The 17,039-nt window shown below is 57.5% G+C and overlaps 1 protein-coding gene across 1 annotated transcript; it reads right to left on the bottom strand.

Moving 5' to 3' along the window:
• Positions 1-14: 14 nt before the first annotated feature.
• PTBP1 (polypyrimidine tract binding protein 1) lies at positions 15-10,767 on the bottom strand. Its single transcript, XM_005909713.3, is given in 16 exon segments — positions 15-1,470; positions 1,555-1,632; positions 1,778-1,994; positions 2,084-2,176; positions 2,567-2,600; positions 3,693-3,841; positions 4,432-4,509; positions 4,654-4,828; positions 4,902-5,012; positions 5,090-5,260; positions 5,347-5,493; positions 5,572-5,691; positions 5,694-5,743; positions 5,910-5,985; positions 8,368-8,398; positions 10,640-10,767. Coding segments are annotated over 16 exon segments (1,671 nt in total). The 5' UTR covers positions 10,648-10,767; the 3' UTR covers positions 15-1,337.
• Between the last annotated feature and the right edge of the window lie 6,272 nt (positions 10,768-17,039).

Below are 17,039 nucleotides of genomic sequence, written 5' to 3'. Positions count from 1 at the left end.
AGAGGGGAATCAAGTGCAGGATACAGAGAGTTTATTCAGAGTCCAGTACAGACTGGCCAGACCGCCTTCTACATGTGGACAGGAAAAAAGAGCCTACAGAAAAGGTAGGAGTTGTTATAAAATCGCTTTAATTCAGTTCTCTCTGCATTACAAGCCGGCAGTGGGCGGGGCCTGCCGTGCTCCTTACAATACTGAGCCTGTAATTGCTGTTATCAAAATATACATCTGTGTCACCATAAAAAACCGCATTTGCTGCCCCTCACGTCTTACAACAGGTATAAAAAATTATAAATATTTACACCCTTGTTCCACCCCGACATGGAAACTTGAGGCCCAGGCCCCGAAGTGAGGGCCGGCCAGCAGAGGCCTGCGTGCAGGGCACCCCTTGGACCCGTGAGTGCAGGACGAGGCGTGAAGACCGGAGGGGAGGGCTGTTGCCCCACCTCCTGGGGTCCCAGCATTAGAGGCAGGAGAAAAACAGAAACAAAACTTTGGTCCAAAATTTGCAGGAAAAAAAGAAACCCTGAAAGTTGAAGAGCACTTGTCCTCAGAGAAAGGACAGTCAGGTGTGAGTAAGGCATCGGGCGGCAGATGCCGGCCCCGCTGTGTCTGCCCTGGAAACTAGATCCTGCCCTGCGACTCAACGACAAGGAATAAAATAAAAGTACAGTATACAAGGTCATACCACAAGGAGAAAGTTTAGGTTACACTCATACCATTTTTATCATCTTGCTATATAAAAAGTTACTTAAAACTATTTCTTTTGCATATAAATGAAAAAGATTAGAATATTTGGTCAACTGGAAATATTGCTAGGCACAGGTGTCTGCAGCTGCATCGAAGCATAATACAGAGATTACAGTGAAAACAAAGCTGAAGAAGCAACAGGGAAGGGTCCGGGGAGGCCCCAAGGCTGGGGGAGAATCACACACTTGATTAAAGGATTGGGTGGCGGCCACAGCCCCCCACCACACCAGGCACATGATCCCAGGGGAGGCTGACCCCGCAAGCCCTGCCAGGGCAGCGGGTTTAAGGCACAAGAAAGCCAAGTGGGGGTTTAGGAGCGCCCGCCCTGCAGGCGGCAAAGGCACAGGCAGGGGCCGGGCGGGTGGTGCCATCCACCGTCACCAAGAGCTTGAGGCTGGCACCCCACCTCCCCAAGGTGAGCAAGTGAATTAGATTTAATTTCTTTTAAAAACAGGTAAACTGATTTCTCTTTTAAAAAAATAAAATCTCTGGTCTTTTAAGGTCACTTCAGCTGCTTTTTAAAGTGGCTTTTTATCTGGAATGATGGAAGTTGTTGCCGGGTGCCCGGCAGGCTGGTCCTGGGTGGCGGCCTAGATGGTGGACTTGGAGAAGGACACCCGCAGGTGGTGGTTCTCACCCAGGTCATGGTTGTGCAGGTCGATGAGTGCCTGGATGGCCTCCTCCACTGAGCCCATCTGGATCAGCGCCATCTTGCGGTCCTTCCTGCAAGGAGTGGGAGAACACAAGCATGAGGAGCCGCAAGGGGCCAGGGAGCCTAGGGGCAGTGGGGGAGGGGACTCTGCTTACTGGAAGAACTTGAACCCTTTGACGATCCCGCCGTTACTGGAGAAAAGAATCTTGAGGTCATCCTCAGAGATGGAGGGCCTGTAAGTGGAGAGAGATGTAAGCCTGTCTGTGCAAGGTCAAGGTCATTCCCTCAGGACAGGAATGTCCAGGGATTCGGGGGTGGGGGGGTGCCCAGAAATGAGGGATAAGATGATGGAAGCATCTGAGAGGCAGAGGCACTCACGGGATGTTGGAGAGGTGCAGAGTGGCCGAGGGTGGGAAGATGTTCTGGAAGTTCTTGGAGCCAGGCTTCTTGAAGCGGTGCAGGGGCGAGTTTCCATAGTCCTTGGTCAGGCCCTGGTCCTCCTGGCCCTCGCGGGGCAGCTGCACACTCTGGTGCTTAGAGAGTGTGATGCGCACTGGCTTTCCGTGCAGCTTGTGCCCATTGAGGTGACTCATGGCTGGGGGCGGGGCAGAGGGAGAGACAGCATACGTGACCTGAGGGCCCTGGGTACCACCAACAGCCCTGCCCTCCCTGGCCACCCCTTACCCAGCTGTGCCTGGCTCCCATCGGCCATCTGCACCAGGGCGTTCTCCTTCTTGTTGAACAGGACCTTCACACGCTGCACATCTCCATACACGCCTTCAAAAGCACAGGGACAGGGGGCTGAGCCCCAGGCCCCAGCCACCCACCCACCGTCCCCACGACCCACACTCCCACACAGGGCTGGCTCTCCCCAGTTTGCTTATTCTGCCTCTGAGAACCTGTCTAGACACAGGGAGCATGACTGGGAGGGCTGCCTTCCGCAAAGAAGCCATAAAATCCAGGAAAGGTCAATTGCCAAGGAACCATCCTGTAGCATGCTACCGACACATTTACGCTGCCAACAGCATGCGGGTAGGGAACCATGCTCTATAGAATCCAAATAAATACGCAAACCGCAGCCCAGACCGCACGCATCGGAATCTCAGGGCGTAACAACCACCTCAATTACATGAAAACAAGGTAATAAAAGTGTGAACGATAACATACCGAAAAGAATAAAGAGGCTTTGGGGTGTGACTCTCTTTAGAGGACAGCAGAGCAAGGCAGCGAGGGACAGGGAAAGGGAGAGGTCAGGGGGCGAGTTGCCAATCGTCCACCACGAGGAGGCAGCCCCGCAGGCGTGCAGGTTGATGGATGATGAAGTTGTCAGGATGTTAATATTCAAGGGCAGGTTGGTTTCCGGAGAGCAGGGTTTGAGGGGGAATTTTTTTTTTTTTTTATTTATTTATGGTTTTGTTTTGTTTCAAGCAACAACAGGAAGCAGAAGTACCGTGCAGTCAGTTGGCAAAGAAATTCCGGATCAGGGCAAGAAAAAAAATTGGGAAAGGGGAAGGGGAGAAAAGAAAAAAAGTAGCAAAAACACAGGTCAGTAAATACATAAGAAAACACGCGGTGCCCCATCAGTCAAGACCACACACATTACAGGCCACACGCCGGGCAGACAGCCGGAGCACCCTCCGCGGGGAGGAGGCGGCGCCTGCTGGCCCCCCACTCGCTCCCCCAACCAGGCCCTCCAGGAACCGTCTCCTCAGCCCGCACCGGAGCCTCCAGTCAGGCTCGCCGGGCGCTGCGAGCGGACAGCTTGGCCAGAGGAACTGGGACAGGACTGGGGAGACTGAGAGTCACACGAGGTCAGACAGGCAGGAGAGCAGCTCATTAAACAAGAACCCCGTCTCTCGAGAAGCAAATACTGAGCCTCGCTCACTGGACCCCAGCTCCCTGAGCTAATCCAGCCCCAAGACAAGCCAGGCCTGGCTGCCACCTCAGGGACTGCCGGGTGGCCTCAGCTTGCACCCTCCCCTCAAGGCGCCCCTCTGCAGGCCAAGGTTCGCTGGGCTGGAAATTTCAAGTTTGTTCTCATGTACCAAATACTTCAACTCTCAACATCGTGAAATTAGGAACGTAAATTAAGATGTTAAGGAAACAAGAGAACTCCAAGCACTGCGGGAAAGGAGGCAGCAGTGAGTGACGTCAGCGCAGAGAGGAGGATGGGGACGCCCACGGGCACTGGCTGGGCCTGGCCCAGCTCCAGAGCCCAGTGCCCGGTCAGAGGCTCCATCTGCACTAGGACTAGGGGCACTCCCAATTCCTAATTCCCGGAGGCGCCACGTACCTCAGGGTTGAGATTGCTGACCAGCAGGACAGAGTTGCCTGCCCCCGCCAGGCCTGGGATGGCGATCCGGCCCGCTGCCGCTGCTGCTGCCGCTGCCGACGGAATAGCCAGAGGGGCCAAAGCCCCATGCACATTAGGAACAGAGAGACCTGCAGGGTGAATGGGGTTAGCTGAGTGTGGTGCCCACAGTCTCCACAAGGAAATCGGTCTTGCCCATCCTCATGCAAACAGAGATGCAGGGGGTGGGTGGGGGCATCAGCCTGGCCCCCAGCCCTGCAACCCTCCATGCTCCTCAGAGCACACCACCGTACTGGCCTGACCACCTATATGTGCCAACAACACAGAAGACTCAGGCTTCTCAGACACAAGATCGAGCCCGGTGGCCTCGGCTGTGCGTGCACGCAGGTGCCCGTCACCATGCAAACAGCATGCCGGGCATAACAGGCTCAAGACTATTCCGCGTGTGGGCGCCTGGCCCCCGGGAGGGATGCTCAGGTGTGCTCACCCAGCGCATGCCGCTCCGCTTACCAGGCCGCTCAAAATGCACTACTAGGGGCGCATCCCTCCAACCACAGGCGCTGGTCCTCAGCGGCTCAGCAGCCCGGCCACGCCTGCCCTGTCCAGACTCCGCGCCCAGAAGGCTAGACCCCCGTACTGCGCCACGTTGGCCGCCGGGGAAGCAGAGCTACTGGCGAGATGTGGACATGCAGAGGCGGCGCTGGGGCGAGTATGTGAGTACCTGCGGCTTGAGGAATTGCAAAGGTGGGAGGGAAACCAGCTCCTGCATACGGAGAGGCTGACATTATACCAGGCGCACCTAGAAACAAACGAGACACTAATCATCGCACCCACGGGTGCGAGCCGGCTGCCAGGGCCCCACCCGCAAGTGCGGGGTGGGCTGTGCGGGCGCCTAGCCTGAACTACGAGTCCTGCCTGGGTGGCCTGCCCCCCGGCGTCTCACCAAAGGCAGCAGCCATGGTCTGGTCCAGCGAGGGCTGGCTGTCACCGGACGGCAGGTCAGGGCGCGTGTAGTCGCGGCTCTTGTCGTTGTTATACTTGACGTTTAGGCTGGTGAGCTTGGAGAAGTCGATGCGCAGTGTGCAGCATGCGTTGTAGATGTTCTGGCCGTCCAATGACTGTGAGGACAGTGAGGAGGCTGTCAGCAGGTGCCTGGCGGCCAGGGGCACGGCTGCCCTGGGGACCACTCACCAGCTTGGCGTGCTGGGCGCTCACGGGGTCCGCGTATTGCAGCAATGCCTGGAACTGGTTGTTCTTGGTGAAAGTGATGATCTTAAGAACAGTGCCAAACTTGGAGAAGATCTGTGGGAGAAGCTGGTGGGTCAGCCTGGGCCCAGGCACCAGCCCCACTGCCCACAGCTGAAGCCCAGTGCCCTTACCTGGTGCAGCACGTCCAGGGTCACTGGGTAGAAGAGGTTCTCCACGATGATCCTAAGCACTGGGCTCTGGCCAGCCATGGCCATGCCCGCATCCACCGCCGCGGCCGAGGCTGCCAGGGCCAGGTTTCCTGACTGGACTGAGTTCACAGCCTGCAAGGCCGCCTGGGCCCGCTGTGAGGACAGTACTGTGAGTCCCCCAGCCCCAACCCCGCCTGCCCCACCCTGCCCCCACCCACCCACACCTGAGGGTGCCGCACCGCCTGGTTAGGGGAGCTGTCTGTCTTGAGCTCCTTGTGGTTGGAGAACTGGATGTAGATGGGCTGGCCGCGCAGCACAGGCGTCACCGACGTGTAGTAGTTCACCATGGTGTTGGCAGCCTCTTCTGTGTGCATCTCGATGAAGGCCTGGGCATGGGAACAAGGTGAGCTGACTCATACCAGGGATGCCTCTGGGACCCACCCCAACTGGCCCAGGCCTCGTACCTGATTCTTCCCTTTCAGCATCAGGAGATTGGTGACCTTTCCGAAGGGCAGCCCCAGGGAAATGACCTCCCCCTCGGTGACATCGCCGGGCAGCTTGCGGATGTGGATCACCCTGGAGGGCACGCCGCACTCCTGCTGTCCCCCTTGAACTTCTTGCTGTCGTTTCCATTTGCTGCAAAAAAGCACTGAGTCACATAGGGCACCCCAGGCTCCCTCAGAGCGGGGCGCTCCCTGGCACCGGGAGGTTTCCGGGCTGAAGTAGTCCCCACACTTGGCTCCCAGAACTGTGCAGTAGGCAGGTGCAGGGACCAGGCAGGGCAGTGGGCGGGTGGGGTTACCTGTGGACGCCGAGGTGCCGCTCATGATAAAGGGTCCGTTAGTGACGCAGGCAGAGAAGAGTTCGTCAGATCCCCGCTGCAAGAGAAGCAAGGTGAACCCAGTGTCCTCGCTGAGGCCCCTGATCCTCCCTACCAGGGCCCACATAGTTCCTTTCCCGCCGGTGGAGCCCTTGGGGCTCTCCCCAGGCAGGGACAGAGGCTGTCCCCTCCTAGGCCTCTGCGTGTCATGGCCACCTCCACCTTCCATCTCCCCACCCCCCTCACCAGTGTCTGGGGTCTGCATGGCTCAGGCTCACAGACCGTGAGGACAAAGCCCCCTTGTCCCCCTGTGGCCACCCGCAGGAGTATGTCCTACTTTCCAGTCTGAGGAAACCGGAGCCCAGCGACCAGAAACACCACCTCTTCAGGCGGCAGGTACCTTGGTGACCAACAGGCTTCCCAACTGCCCCTGTGGGTGGGCTCCCAGCCCATGTTATGTCCAGAAATTCCCTCGTTAGTCTCAATCTAATAGAATCAACTTCCAGAACCCCTTGAGAAGCAGCTTAAACAAGGAGAAAGGCAAACAGCCTCCTGCCGGCTGGGCGATGAGACCCCAGAGGGCCATCCACCTGTGATTTCCTCGATACATGAAACCAGCGCCTGGCAGCAACAGGAGACCAGCCTCCCAGCCTTGACCCTTCTCCCTCAACCCGCCTTTCCGCCAGCTCGCCCTCCTCACATCAAGGACACCTTATCTCTGCCCTTCCCCTAAACTGCCAGCCAGTTCAGCCACTTACAAACAAGTAGGCTCCACATACAGGACACCTCCCCACCTTCCGTGGTCCAGCATTGAAGTGCCCCAGAGCCCCTTCAGGTGCTGACCCCCTCCCCAGCCCTCAGGACAGAAAAGTGGGCACAGCCAGGCCAAGGCTATGAGGCTAAGAGAATGTTCTGGGCCTCCTCACTGCCAGACCGCCAGCTATAGGCACGCCGACGAACCCAGATCCCAAACTCCCCAGCACCAGAGGCTCTCAGAGCACTGCTTGGTTTTAATGCGTACAGGTTGAAGTTGGATGTAAATGAAGCAAAGTGTTAGCCCCACCAGCAGGCAGACCTGCCCCATCATGCCTTTCCTCACTGCCCTGGCGTGGGGCGGGGGGGACCTGGACTCATCCAGGCTAAACAAACCAGAAACCAGGTGGAACACACCTGAGCCCCATTCCCACCTAAGCTGCAGGGAAGTCGACTTGGAGGCCTACCAACCCCTCCCCTCAGGTCACAAAAGCCCCCTGGCCAGAGCTAGACAAGAATAGACAGGGCACCCAAGTGGCTCCCACACAGACGCCAGCTGCACAACCTTAAAAAGGGCATCTCAGCTCCTGTCAACAGGTGATGGACGGGGGAAGAACTCCCTCCAGAGGGGGTCGTTCTTAGCTCCAACTCCCTTTTCACAGCAGATTGCCTGGCATGAATACCTATGTGGTCTGCCCACTTGGCAACCCCCCTCCCCCCAGCATAAGGAAGTGCAGGTAGTGACCTGAGGCTCACCAGGGACTGCCCACTGGGGGCGCAGAGAGCGCACACAGACAGAACCCTGGGGGGACAAAGAGCAGGCCAAGCTGCACTAGAGCCCCTGCTCTAAAATCAACTCAGCACCACCAGGAAGCCCCCGAAGCGTGCCCGGAGCCAGGGACAGCAGCAGCTAAGCACCACTACATCCCAACACCTGTCACTCGGGGCACAGCTCGTGCTTATCCTGAGAGGGGGGACCCAGGATGCCCTCCCGGAGGCACCCACGCTGGTGCACCCTCAGCCTCTGGAAGCGGCCTGGCTGGATGGGCCCCCACGGAAACAGGGGGGTGGGGGGTGTCACCGTGCCAGTTACAAGCACACCTGGATGAGATCCCCTCCCTCCCTCCTCTCGCCACCAAACAGGTTTTATCTGCAGGAAGATCAGGAAGGCTTGCGTGTGAAGAGTCCACCTGGGAAAACCGAAACCAGCCCAGGCCCCACAGCCAGAAACTAGCTGCTGCCTGCTCCCAGGGATAATGGGCTACCCCCAGGGCTGAGGTGGACACCCGGTCTCTGCCAGCGAGGCCCCCTTCTCGGAGCAAAAGTGAGCTCGACGAGAACATCCTCAGAAGCACCTCCATCCGCCCCAGAATCCCCAGGGATCCTCCCAACCCATGCCCACCCCTTAAACGGCCTGGGGAAGAAACTTCCACTTTTTCCACTTGAAACTGTCAAGAGTCCCATCAGCCCGCGGGCATCCCAGCTCCAACCAGATGCAGTTCTGGACTTCAGGGGAAAGGTCCTGAAGTCAGGGCGGGTGCCCCTCACCTCAGAGGAGCCACCCACCCCGTACTCCTACTACAGAGCAGGCTGTGGCATACCACCCCCCACCCCCAGCCCGGCAATGGGAGCACACAGGCCGCAGAGTGAACGGGCGGAAGGAGAAAGCGACGTCCCCAGTGCCTACCTTTGTACCAACTGCTATGTCTGGGACGATGCTGCAGAGAGAGAGAGAAAAAGGAGACATCAGCAAGGAGCACCCACCACATGCCAGCAGCATGGGCTCCAGGGGCGGCAGGAGCCCCTGCTCCAGGACTTCAGCAATGAGGCGGCTTGGGGAAGGGAAGGGAGGTGTCCTCTCTCTAATCGCCACTTGAAAAGGAGCCATCATTGTCCTCGGGCTCCTTTCCCCTCCCTCCCTCCCGGCAAGACCCCGGCCCCGCCTCCGATGCATCCAAAGACAAAGACACCCCCTCTGCAGGCCCTCAGAAAGACACTAGATGCTAATTAGGATTGAAATGCCGTTGCTTGCTTTCTAGAAACACGCAGTGCTTGGGAGAGGTTTCCAGCAGAAGGCAGGCTGTGAAAAGGCAACTCAGGGGCCCAAGGTTAGAGCTGCCGCCCCAGGGGACTGAAAAGGGGTCGACCCAGTGAAAAGGATCAGATAAAAGGGGACACCAGTTACTCATCGACTAGGGTCCATGTGACCTGCTAGGGAAGGCAGGGTGTGTGACTGCCCCAGGCTCCAGGGTCCTGCAGGCCAAGCCCTCGGGACAGTAGAGCCCTTGAAGGGTGCCACCTAAAGACTCAGGAAGGGTCTGCTCAGGAGAACTTGGCCAGCTACACCCCACCAGGTCACCTGGCCACCAGCCTGCCATCACAGGAGACCAGAGCCTCCGGTGATGTCACATGTCCCCTGGCCAAGCCCCTGGCTGACAGAGGCCCTGGGGCCACTGCCTGCAGCATCGGGCTCAGGGTTCACCACAACCTGGGATCCGACCCTCCCACAGCCTCACCAGCCTATGCCGTGGGACTGCCACTTCTTCCCCACAAAAACCTTAAGGGTTAATGTCAACGATTTTTAAAAATCTTACTGAGCCAAGAAACAACTTCCCAGAAAAACAAAGAATGAAAAGCACGCAGTTTCCCAACTGCTAACCCAGGACGGCTGGCGGCTTCCTACTCAGGGAGGACCGCAGACGCAGGAAGTGTTTCAAAAAAGATGGCCTTTCTGCAAAAGGTCCCCCGACTTTCAAAAAGGCAGGCCAAACTGCAGCTGCACCAGCAGGCCAGGCCAGGCCCGGCTGCCTAGACAACCACACAACCGACCAGAGGCCGCAGACGCGCCCCAAACTACGTTTCCGTGACGAGGAAGGGAAACTCCGAAATTTGACCAGGGGGCCAGGAGAGCTCTTCCCACCGGGCTTGACCGGCGGGCTTCCCGGCTCCCAGCTCAGGAAGGGGCTTCTCTGGGAAGGTACGTCCCAGCCTAAGCGGACGACAGACCACGAGATCAAGTTCCTCTTGTTGCAGCAATTTTTCTAAAAGGCTAACCTTAATTCAGCCTGCAACCTATCATTTCAAACCCGAGGCACCGAAGGCACGTGACCCTCCAGGCACTGGTAACTGCCCGCCCCACCGGGTAGGGCCGACAGAGGAAACAGGGCTGGCTTGAAGCTCCCCATCACAAGACATCCGCAACTGCCCCCAGACGCTTCCAGCGGGGCCCAGACTCGAGAACGCAGCTCCACCGGGTTCTACTAGCTTCCCAAGGCTGAGCCCCGCCGCCGCGGTGCCTACACCGACACCTCCGCACGCGGGGAGCGGGCTCAGGTCCGGAGCCGCCCCGCCCCCAAGGCGCCCGGGGCACCACCCCGGGACGCCGGGCGGGAACAAAGGGGGCGGCGGAGGGCCCGCGCCCTTCCGGGCGGGAGGGCGGCGTCTCCAGCCGCGCCCCGGCCCGCGGCGGGCGGGGGAAGCCGGAGTAGAGTCCGCGCGGCGGGAAAGGCCGCGCACGCGCGACAGAGTTGCCGAGAGCGCGCGGAGCCGCGCACGCGCGCGGGGGCCTCAGGGGGCGCGCGGAAACTGTACGGGGCGCCGCAAGGGCCACACGGCGGGCCGAAGGCGGCGCGTGCGTTTGGGGCCCAGACGGGAAGCGGGAAGGGCGGCGCAGCCGCCGCGTGCTCTCGGGACGGGCCGCGTGGGCACCGGAAGCGGACAAGGCTCGGCCCGGCCGCCCCCAGCCCCCGATCCCTACAGCCTCTCGTCCGGCTACTCATCCCGGGCCGCAACCGCGCCAGAACTTGGGGGAAGGGAGAGAAACCCCGGCGGCGCCCGAGGGCCTGGAGTGGAGGCGGAGCGGCGCCCCGAATGTACCGCCCCGAAGAGGCCGGGGCGGCGGCGAGGCAAAGGCTGGATCGCGATATAGGCGCCGGGAAGCGCGAACCAGCACTACTCACCCGTCCATTGCACACACAGGAGACCCGCGGGGGACGGAGTGGAGGCGCCGGAATAGCAGGAACCGACCCAACGGCTCCGAGTTATAGACTCACAAAATGGCGGAGACGCCCGGACACGTCCCCCGCGCGCTCTGCCCATTGGCTCCCGCCGCGCAGATGGGCGGGGCGAGCCCCCTTGGACCCCGCCAGCGCCTCCCAATGGCTAGGAGGTCGCTCGAGGGGTGGGCCCAAGAACAGTGGCAAGCGGGCATTGGATAAGGCGGCCGTCCGTCAGACCTCGAGGCGGAAATGGCCCGTTGAGTCGGAGGAGGTGCGAAGAGGTGAGACCATGTGATGGCGCCAGAGCCAGTTAGCGGAGCTGACCTCGTTTGTGGGGCTTTGCGGGAGAAGCCATCTTGGGAGTGGGTACGTGGCGGATCAGGCGGTGGGAAGCGTGCTTTCCCCAGCCTCCCGCCATCTTGCAAACGGGCAGAGACCACCTCGACCTCGGGCGTGATGTCAAAGGGAGGCTCACTGCCATCTTGAAGTCGGGCAGAAACCTACAGGGCTCCATGTTGTTTGTGGGCACCTGGCCGAAGTCCCTTTCGAATTCAGACGTTACTCAGGTTAGCGAGCGGAGCAATGGCAGCGGCTTAAGGCTTTCTGGAGACGCCGGGGTTCTTTCCACTGCTGGCCACAACGCCTGCGGCACGACGAGGCCACGAGTGGCCTCTGACTGTCTTTTGTCCGCCCCAGAGCAGCGAACCCTGACCACGATCCCCTCGCGTGACTGCAAGGGTGGGGAAACTGAGGTCCGGGGCGCACGGCGAACCCCTCCCTGCCTGTCTGTAATGGAGGGAAACGAGGCCCGGGGTTCAGGGTGGACCCGGCCTGCCTGCTGCAATGGGGAGAAACTGAAGCCCTGGGGTGCAGGGTGGACGCTACCCACCCGTCCAGCACGCAGGGGACTTGAGACCCGGGGCGCGTAGAGCCGACTTCGCCGTCCCAGGATGTTCGGGACGGGACGGGTCTCCATCTCGGGAGAGGAACACTGCAAACTTATCCCGGAGAACGCCGATACCAAGAGTGGAACAGGGCTGTGGGTGATAAGGGAGCCTTCAGGATAGGAGACGGAAACCAGGCGGCTGCGGGGGACGAGGGGGAGAGGCGCAGACGGAGTCAGGGAGGGCCCGCGGCGGTCCGGTCCGGTCCTCCAGACTTCTGGAAGCATCTGGGAGATGACGGGCATCCAGGGCTGGCGCAGTTGCAGCGTGGCTTAGACGTTCAATAAATAGAGGACATTGGCCTCAATACCGTTTGCTGTAAGTCGTGCTAAAAAAGGGAAATTTAACTGGTACCAGCCTAGAGAGAGAGAAAAAATGATCCTTCTGGCTTCCCTAAGACCAGTTGCTTAGGGGCCCTTGCTCCCGCCTCTCAGGTCGGTTTAGCTTGGGCGAAGTCATGGCAACAGTTCCCATCTCAGGGCCGCGCGGGCCTGGACGGGGCCCAGGAGCGTTGAAACCCGGCTCGAAGCCAAAGGGCTTTCTCGCATTGGGGGCGGCTGCCGATTTCCACGGAGACCTCCGCCCTGCGGTCCTTGGCCGGCTGTGTCGCCGAAGGCCAACTGAAGCCCAGGAATGGCTAATCAGGAATGTCCCGGTGGATTTGGGCGAATCCCCGGCGCATTCCTGCGGATTGGCTGTCCCCAGGCCTCCCATTGCCCTCCGCTCTGGGCACCACCAAGGGCAGCTGCTTATCTTTGTTGCCATAGTGACTGGTGCCAGGGATGCGCCCCCCCCCCCCACGCCGTGACAGCAGGGAGGATGGTTGGAGACGCGGGAGTGTCCGTGGACCAGAAGGAAAGGAGGGGGCAGCCACGTTCATGGACCCTCCACCAGATTCCCAGCATGGATCTAAACGGTTGGAATCTATTCAAAACCACTTGTGATCACCAGCGTCCAGGCTCAAGAAAGCGCAAGCCGACGTTGTGGCCCCACAGAACCCCACACTGCCAGCACCTTTTGGTTTCTGGCCTCATTTACATAGGTCTTCTGTGCAAGGCTTTCCCCTTAAGGAAGGTTCCTTCACTCCTTCCTTCACTGCCTGCTGTAAGGCAGGCCCTCTCATCAGAATAGCCTCCCAGCCTTTCAAAACGGTTGAGGATTTCTGTCTTGCCTGCCACCAGAACATAATAGGGAGAAGACAGCCCCTGCTCAAATGGGAAAAGTGCCACAAACTAGGTGACATAAAACAACACAGGTTTATTCTCACTCTGGAACTGAAGTGTCCACAAGGCCAAGCTCCCTCCAGAGACTCCAGCGGAGGATCCTTCCTGCTTCATGAAGCTCTGAGGGCTCAGGTGTCCTTGGCTTGTGACATCCCTCCAGTCCCTGCCTCTGTTGTCACATGGTCCTGTTTTCCCTCTCTGTCCTTCCTCTGTGTGTCTCTAAAAAGGACCCTTGTCCTTGGATTTAGAGACTGCGGGATGATCTCACGTCACTCACCACCCTTCATCTCACCTGCAAACCATCCTGAAGGGGGGGTTATGTTGGGGGATGGAGAATGTGGACACACCATTTTGGGAGCCACCCATTAGCCCAGGACCCCCTATGGAACCTGGATCAGACATGAAAGTTTGCTGGCAGGCCTTCCACATTTGCACTGAGCAGAGGTGTCCGGGGAGCCCCTGGGCCCCACGTTTCAGCTGGATCAGTGCCCTGGTTCATGGGAGCTGGCTGGCCTCCCTGTCTGCCTGCTCCCTGCTCAGCTCGCCTGCCAGCTGCCTGCCTCATCAATGATTTAGGCTGAATGTGGATGTGTGATCACCTTGCAATTGTCTGAGAATTCTGAAAATGATACTTTCCAGGGCCGGAGCAAGGGAGGTGGGCGGGAGCCAGATGGGGGTCAGTGTCCCATGCGCTGGCAGGGACCGCTGGGTCTTATCAAAATTTCTCTTTTCAGATCTGCTGGGGCTGCCTCAGTTTACTCCTTTGTCAACACAAGCGGCAGGCCTGGGCCACTGCCCCCTTCCTCCCCATGGGCTTTCCCCAGTGTTTCAAATGGAAATGGCTGGGTAGTTCGGGAGTATTTGGTCCTGTGTTTATTCACTGCCTTGATCACAGCAGCGATAGCCACCCCTACCAACCCCCTCGCCGCCAGCGCCCCCCCAGCCCCGTGGTCTCCTCAGTTCAGTTCAGTTTAGTCACTCAGTCGTGTCCGACTTTGCAACCCCATGAATCAAAGCACACCAGGCCTCCCTGTCCATCACCAACTCCCGGAGTTCACTCAGACTCAACGTCCATCGAGTCAGTGATGCCATCCAGCCAACTCATCCTCTGTCGTCCCCTTCTCCTCCTGCCCCCAATCCCTCCCAGCATCAGAGTCTTTTCCAATGAGTCAACTCTTCTCATGAGGGGGCCAAAGTACTGGAGTTTCAGCTTTAGCATCATTCCTTCCAAAGAAATCCCAGGGTTGATCTCCTTCAGAATGGACTGGTTGGATCTCCTTGCAGTCCAAGGGACTCTCAAGAGTCTTTTCCAGCACCACAGTTCAAAGGCATCAATTCTTTGGTGCTCAGCTTTCTTCACAGTGCAACTCTCAGATCCATACATGACCACAGGAAAAACCATAGCCTTGACTAGACGGACCTTTGTTGGCAAAGTAATGTCTCTGCTTTTCAATATGCTATTTAGGTTGGTCATAACTTTTCTTCCAAGGAGTAAGCGAGGTCTCCTAGCCTCTTGCTAAGTTGCTTCAGCCCTGTCTGACCTGTGACCCTATGGCTGGTAGCCCACCAGGCTCCTCTGTCCATGGGATTCTACAGGCAAGAATACTGGAGTAAGAGTTGCCGTGCCCTCCTCCAGGGGATCTTCCCGACCCAGGAATCAAACCCACATCTCATTATGTCTCCATTAGCAGGTTGGGTTCTTTACCTGGGAAGACCAGCCTCTCTGACTCATTTTCAGATTTCTGTGGGACGGAGCCTTGAGTGTGCTGACCTGAGAGGCTATCTTCAGCCCCTCCAGGCTGGAGCCCCACCCCTACCCCAGCCTCCAAAACTCAGGGGTAGAACAGACACTTAATGTTCACTCAGGCCTGAGTAAAATCTGCCTCCTGCCCCCTGACAGGGTTCCTCAGGAACAGCAGGTTCCCCGGCCCCAGGTTCTGAGATCAACGTGCAAACCTTATCTGCCCAAACCAGCAGGCCAGCCGCTCCCTCCAGGAAGGACCCACAGTGTCCCCAGACCCTGCCTAGGACAGGAGCAACGCCGCCTCCCGACCCCCGCCTGCCCATCCACACCCTTGGGAGCTCAACCTGTGCTGGCGCCTCCCTACAGGCTCTGTTTTAACTCTAATCCTCTGAGTCAGAAACAGTCTCCTTTTCCCAAGCCCAGAGCGGCTGAGTGAGCTGCCTGGGGCCTGTCAGCCTGGAACCCCCACTCCCATCCCTGCCTGAGCTTTACCCAGGCTGCTCTGCCTTTATGGGAGCACCAAGGAGGGAGGGCAACAGTCTAGCCAGTCCTCAGATGGTCAAAGTAGAGTTATCACCTGACCCAAAAGTTATGGTATGTGCCCAAAAGAAACAAAAACAGATGTCCACACAAACCCTGAACACGCATGTCCACAGCAGCGTGATTCACAACAGTCCCAAAGTGAAAACAACCCAGGTGACCACTGACAGATAAACACAACGTGGTCCCTCCACACACAGGAACATCTCTCAGCCATGAAAAGGAGAGATGCCCTATGGACGGACCCTGAGAACACGATGCTTAGTGAAAAAAGCAGACACAGGAGGACACACAGGGTGTGATTCCGCTGATGGGAAACGTCCAGAACAGACAGATTCATAGACGGTGGGTTCCTGGCTGTCAGCGGCTGGGAAGTGGCTGTCAGGGTCTGGCATTTCTTCCCCAGTGATGAATTGTTCTAAAATTGATCACTGCATAGCTATGTGAATAGACTGAAAACAATTCAAGTGGCTAGGCAGTATGGATATGTGAATTGTATCTAATAAACCTGTTTTTAAGAAATTATTAGGATGAAGACCAGAAATGACAGCACTGGCGAGGATGGGGCAGGTGAACGCTAAATGCTGCTGGGGAGCGGGCAGTGCAGCCACTTTGCAAAACAGCTTGGCAGTTTCTTAAAAAGTTGCCTGTATGCCTTCCCTAAGGTCAGGCACTTGTGCTCCTTCGTGCTTACACAACAGTCAACAAAAACCTGGGCAAGAAACTCTGTAGCAGCTTTGACAAAAGGACATAACAGACCAACACTGGAAAGAAAGGAGGTGAGCAACTGCCCAAAGGATGCAGATAGGCCATGTGGTGCCTCCACTCAGGAGCCCACGTGGCAGCGGAGAAGCACAGAGACCAGCCAGGTAAACCTTCATTCCAAGTGTACAAATGGAAGGTCAGCATCAGGCAAAACGCACCCACGGTGCCAGAAATCGGGACTGGACGCTCTTGGGGAGTCAGTGGCTAAGCATGGCAGCTTGAAGGGGTGTTTTGCTGCATGTAAGTTGCAGCTCAGTAAAAATTCTGCTTAGAAAATCCAGGTGATGGGACTTCCCTGGTAGTCAGGAATCCACTGTGCAGTGCAAGGGATGCAATCAATCAATCCCTGGTTGGAGAACAAAGATGGCACATGCCACAGGGCAGCTAAGCCCACTCACAACTAATAGGGCCAAACACAGCCAAATAAATATTTTAAAAAAGAAAATCCTAGTGATTGTCATCTTTCTCACATCCAGGGTCTGTAAAGTTGCAGCAAGTCCTGGCTTGGGGAACACAGATCCCCAGTCCTGGGGGCAATGCAGGGTGAGTGAGGGTCCTTTGAGCCTCTCTGCTCAAAACACCATCACCAACTAGTCAACACACATCTTGTTTCGTGCAAGTTTCTGTTTGAAGACCCCTTATTCAACATATATTGATTCAGTGGCTAGCAGGGCCATAGAAAAACTTAGGTCAAATACTTTTATTCAAAACCACCCACAAAAAGCCCTAATGTGAAAAACCAGGCACTAAACAAGCAAGGAAAAGACCCTGGCTTCCATCCTGGATTAGACCCAGAGGCAGAGTCCTGGTTCCACATCTCCTGGGCTTGGATGCCATAGTGTGTTCAAGAGTGACCACAGGAGCACCGGGCACATTGACTGACAATAAAACAATACATTTTACAGATAAATACAAATCAACTTCAGCGAGAAGCTGAATTCACAGATACAGAATTTGTGAAAAACCAGAACTTACTATTGTTTGAATCTGTGCCACCTGGTGAGGTGGCCACTGGTCCCATGTGGATTTTTTGTTTTAAATTTGTATTTATTTGGCCACCCACTGTGGCTTGTGGGATCTTATTTTCCAGACCAGGGATCAAATCCAGGCCTTCTAATGGGGGAGCACTTGGAGTTTGGGCTCGT

The sequence above is a fragment of the Bos mutus genome, chromosome 7, assembly GCF_027580195.1.
Source record: "Bos mutus isolate GX-2022 chromosome 7, NWIPB_WYAK_1.1, whole genome shotgun sequence".
NCBI lineage: Eukaryota > Metazoa > Chordata > Mammalia > Artiodactyla > Bovidae > Bos > Bos mutus.
The sequence above is the reverse complement of the archived record's forward strand: the minus strand, read 5'-3'. Positions and strand labels throughout refer to the sequence as shown.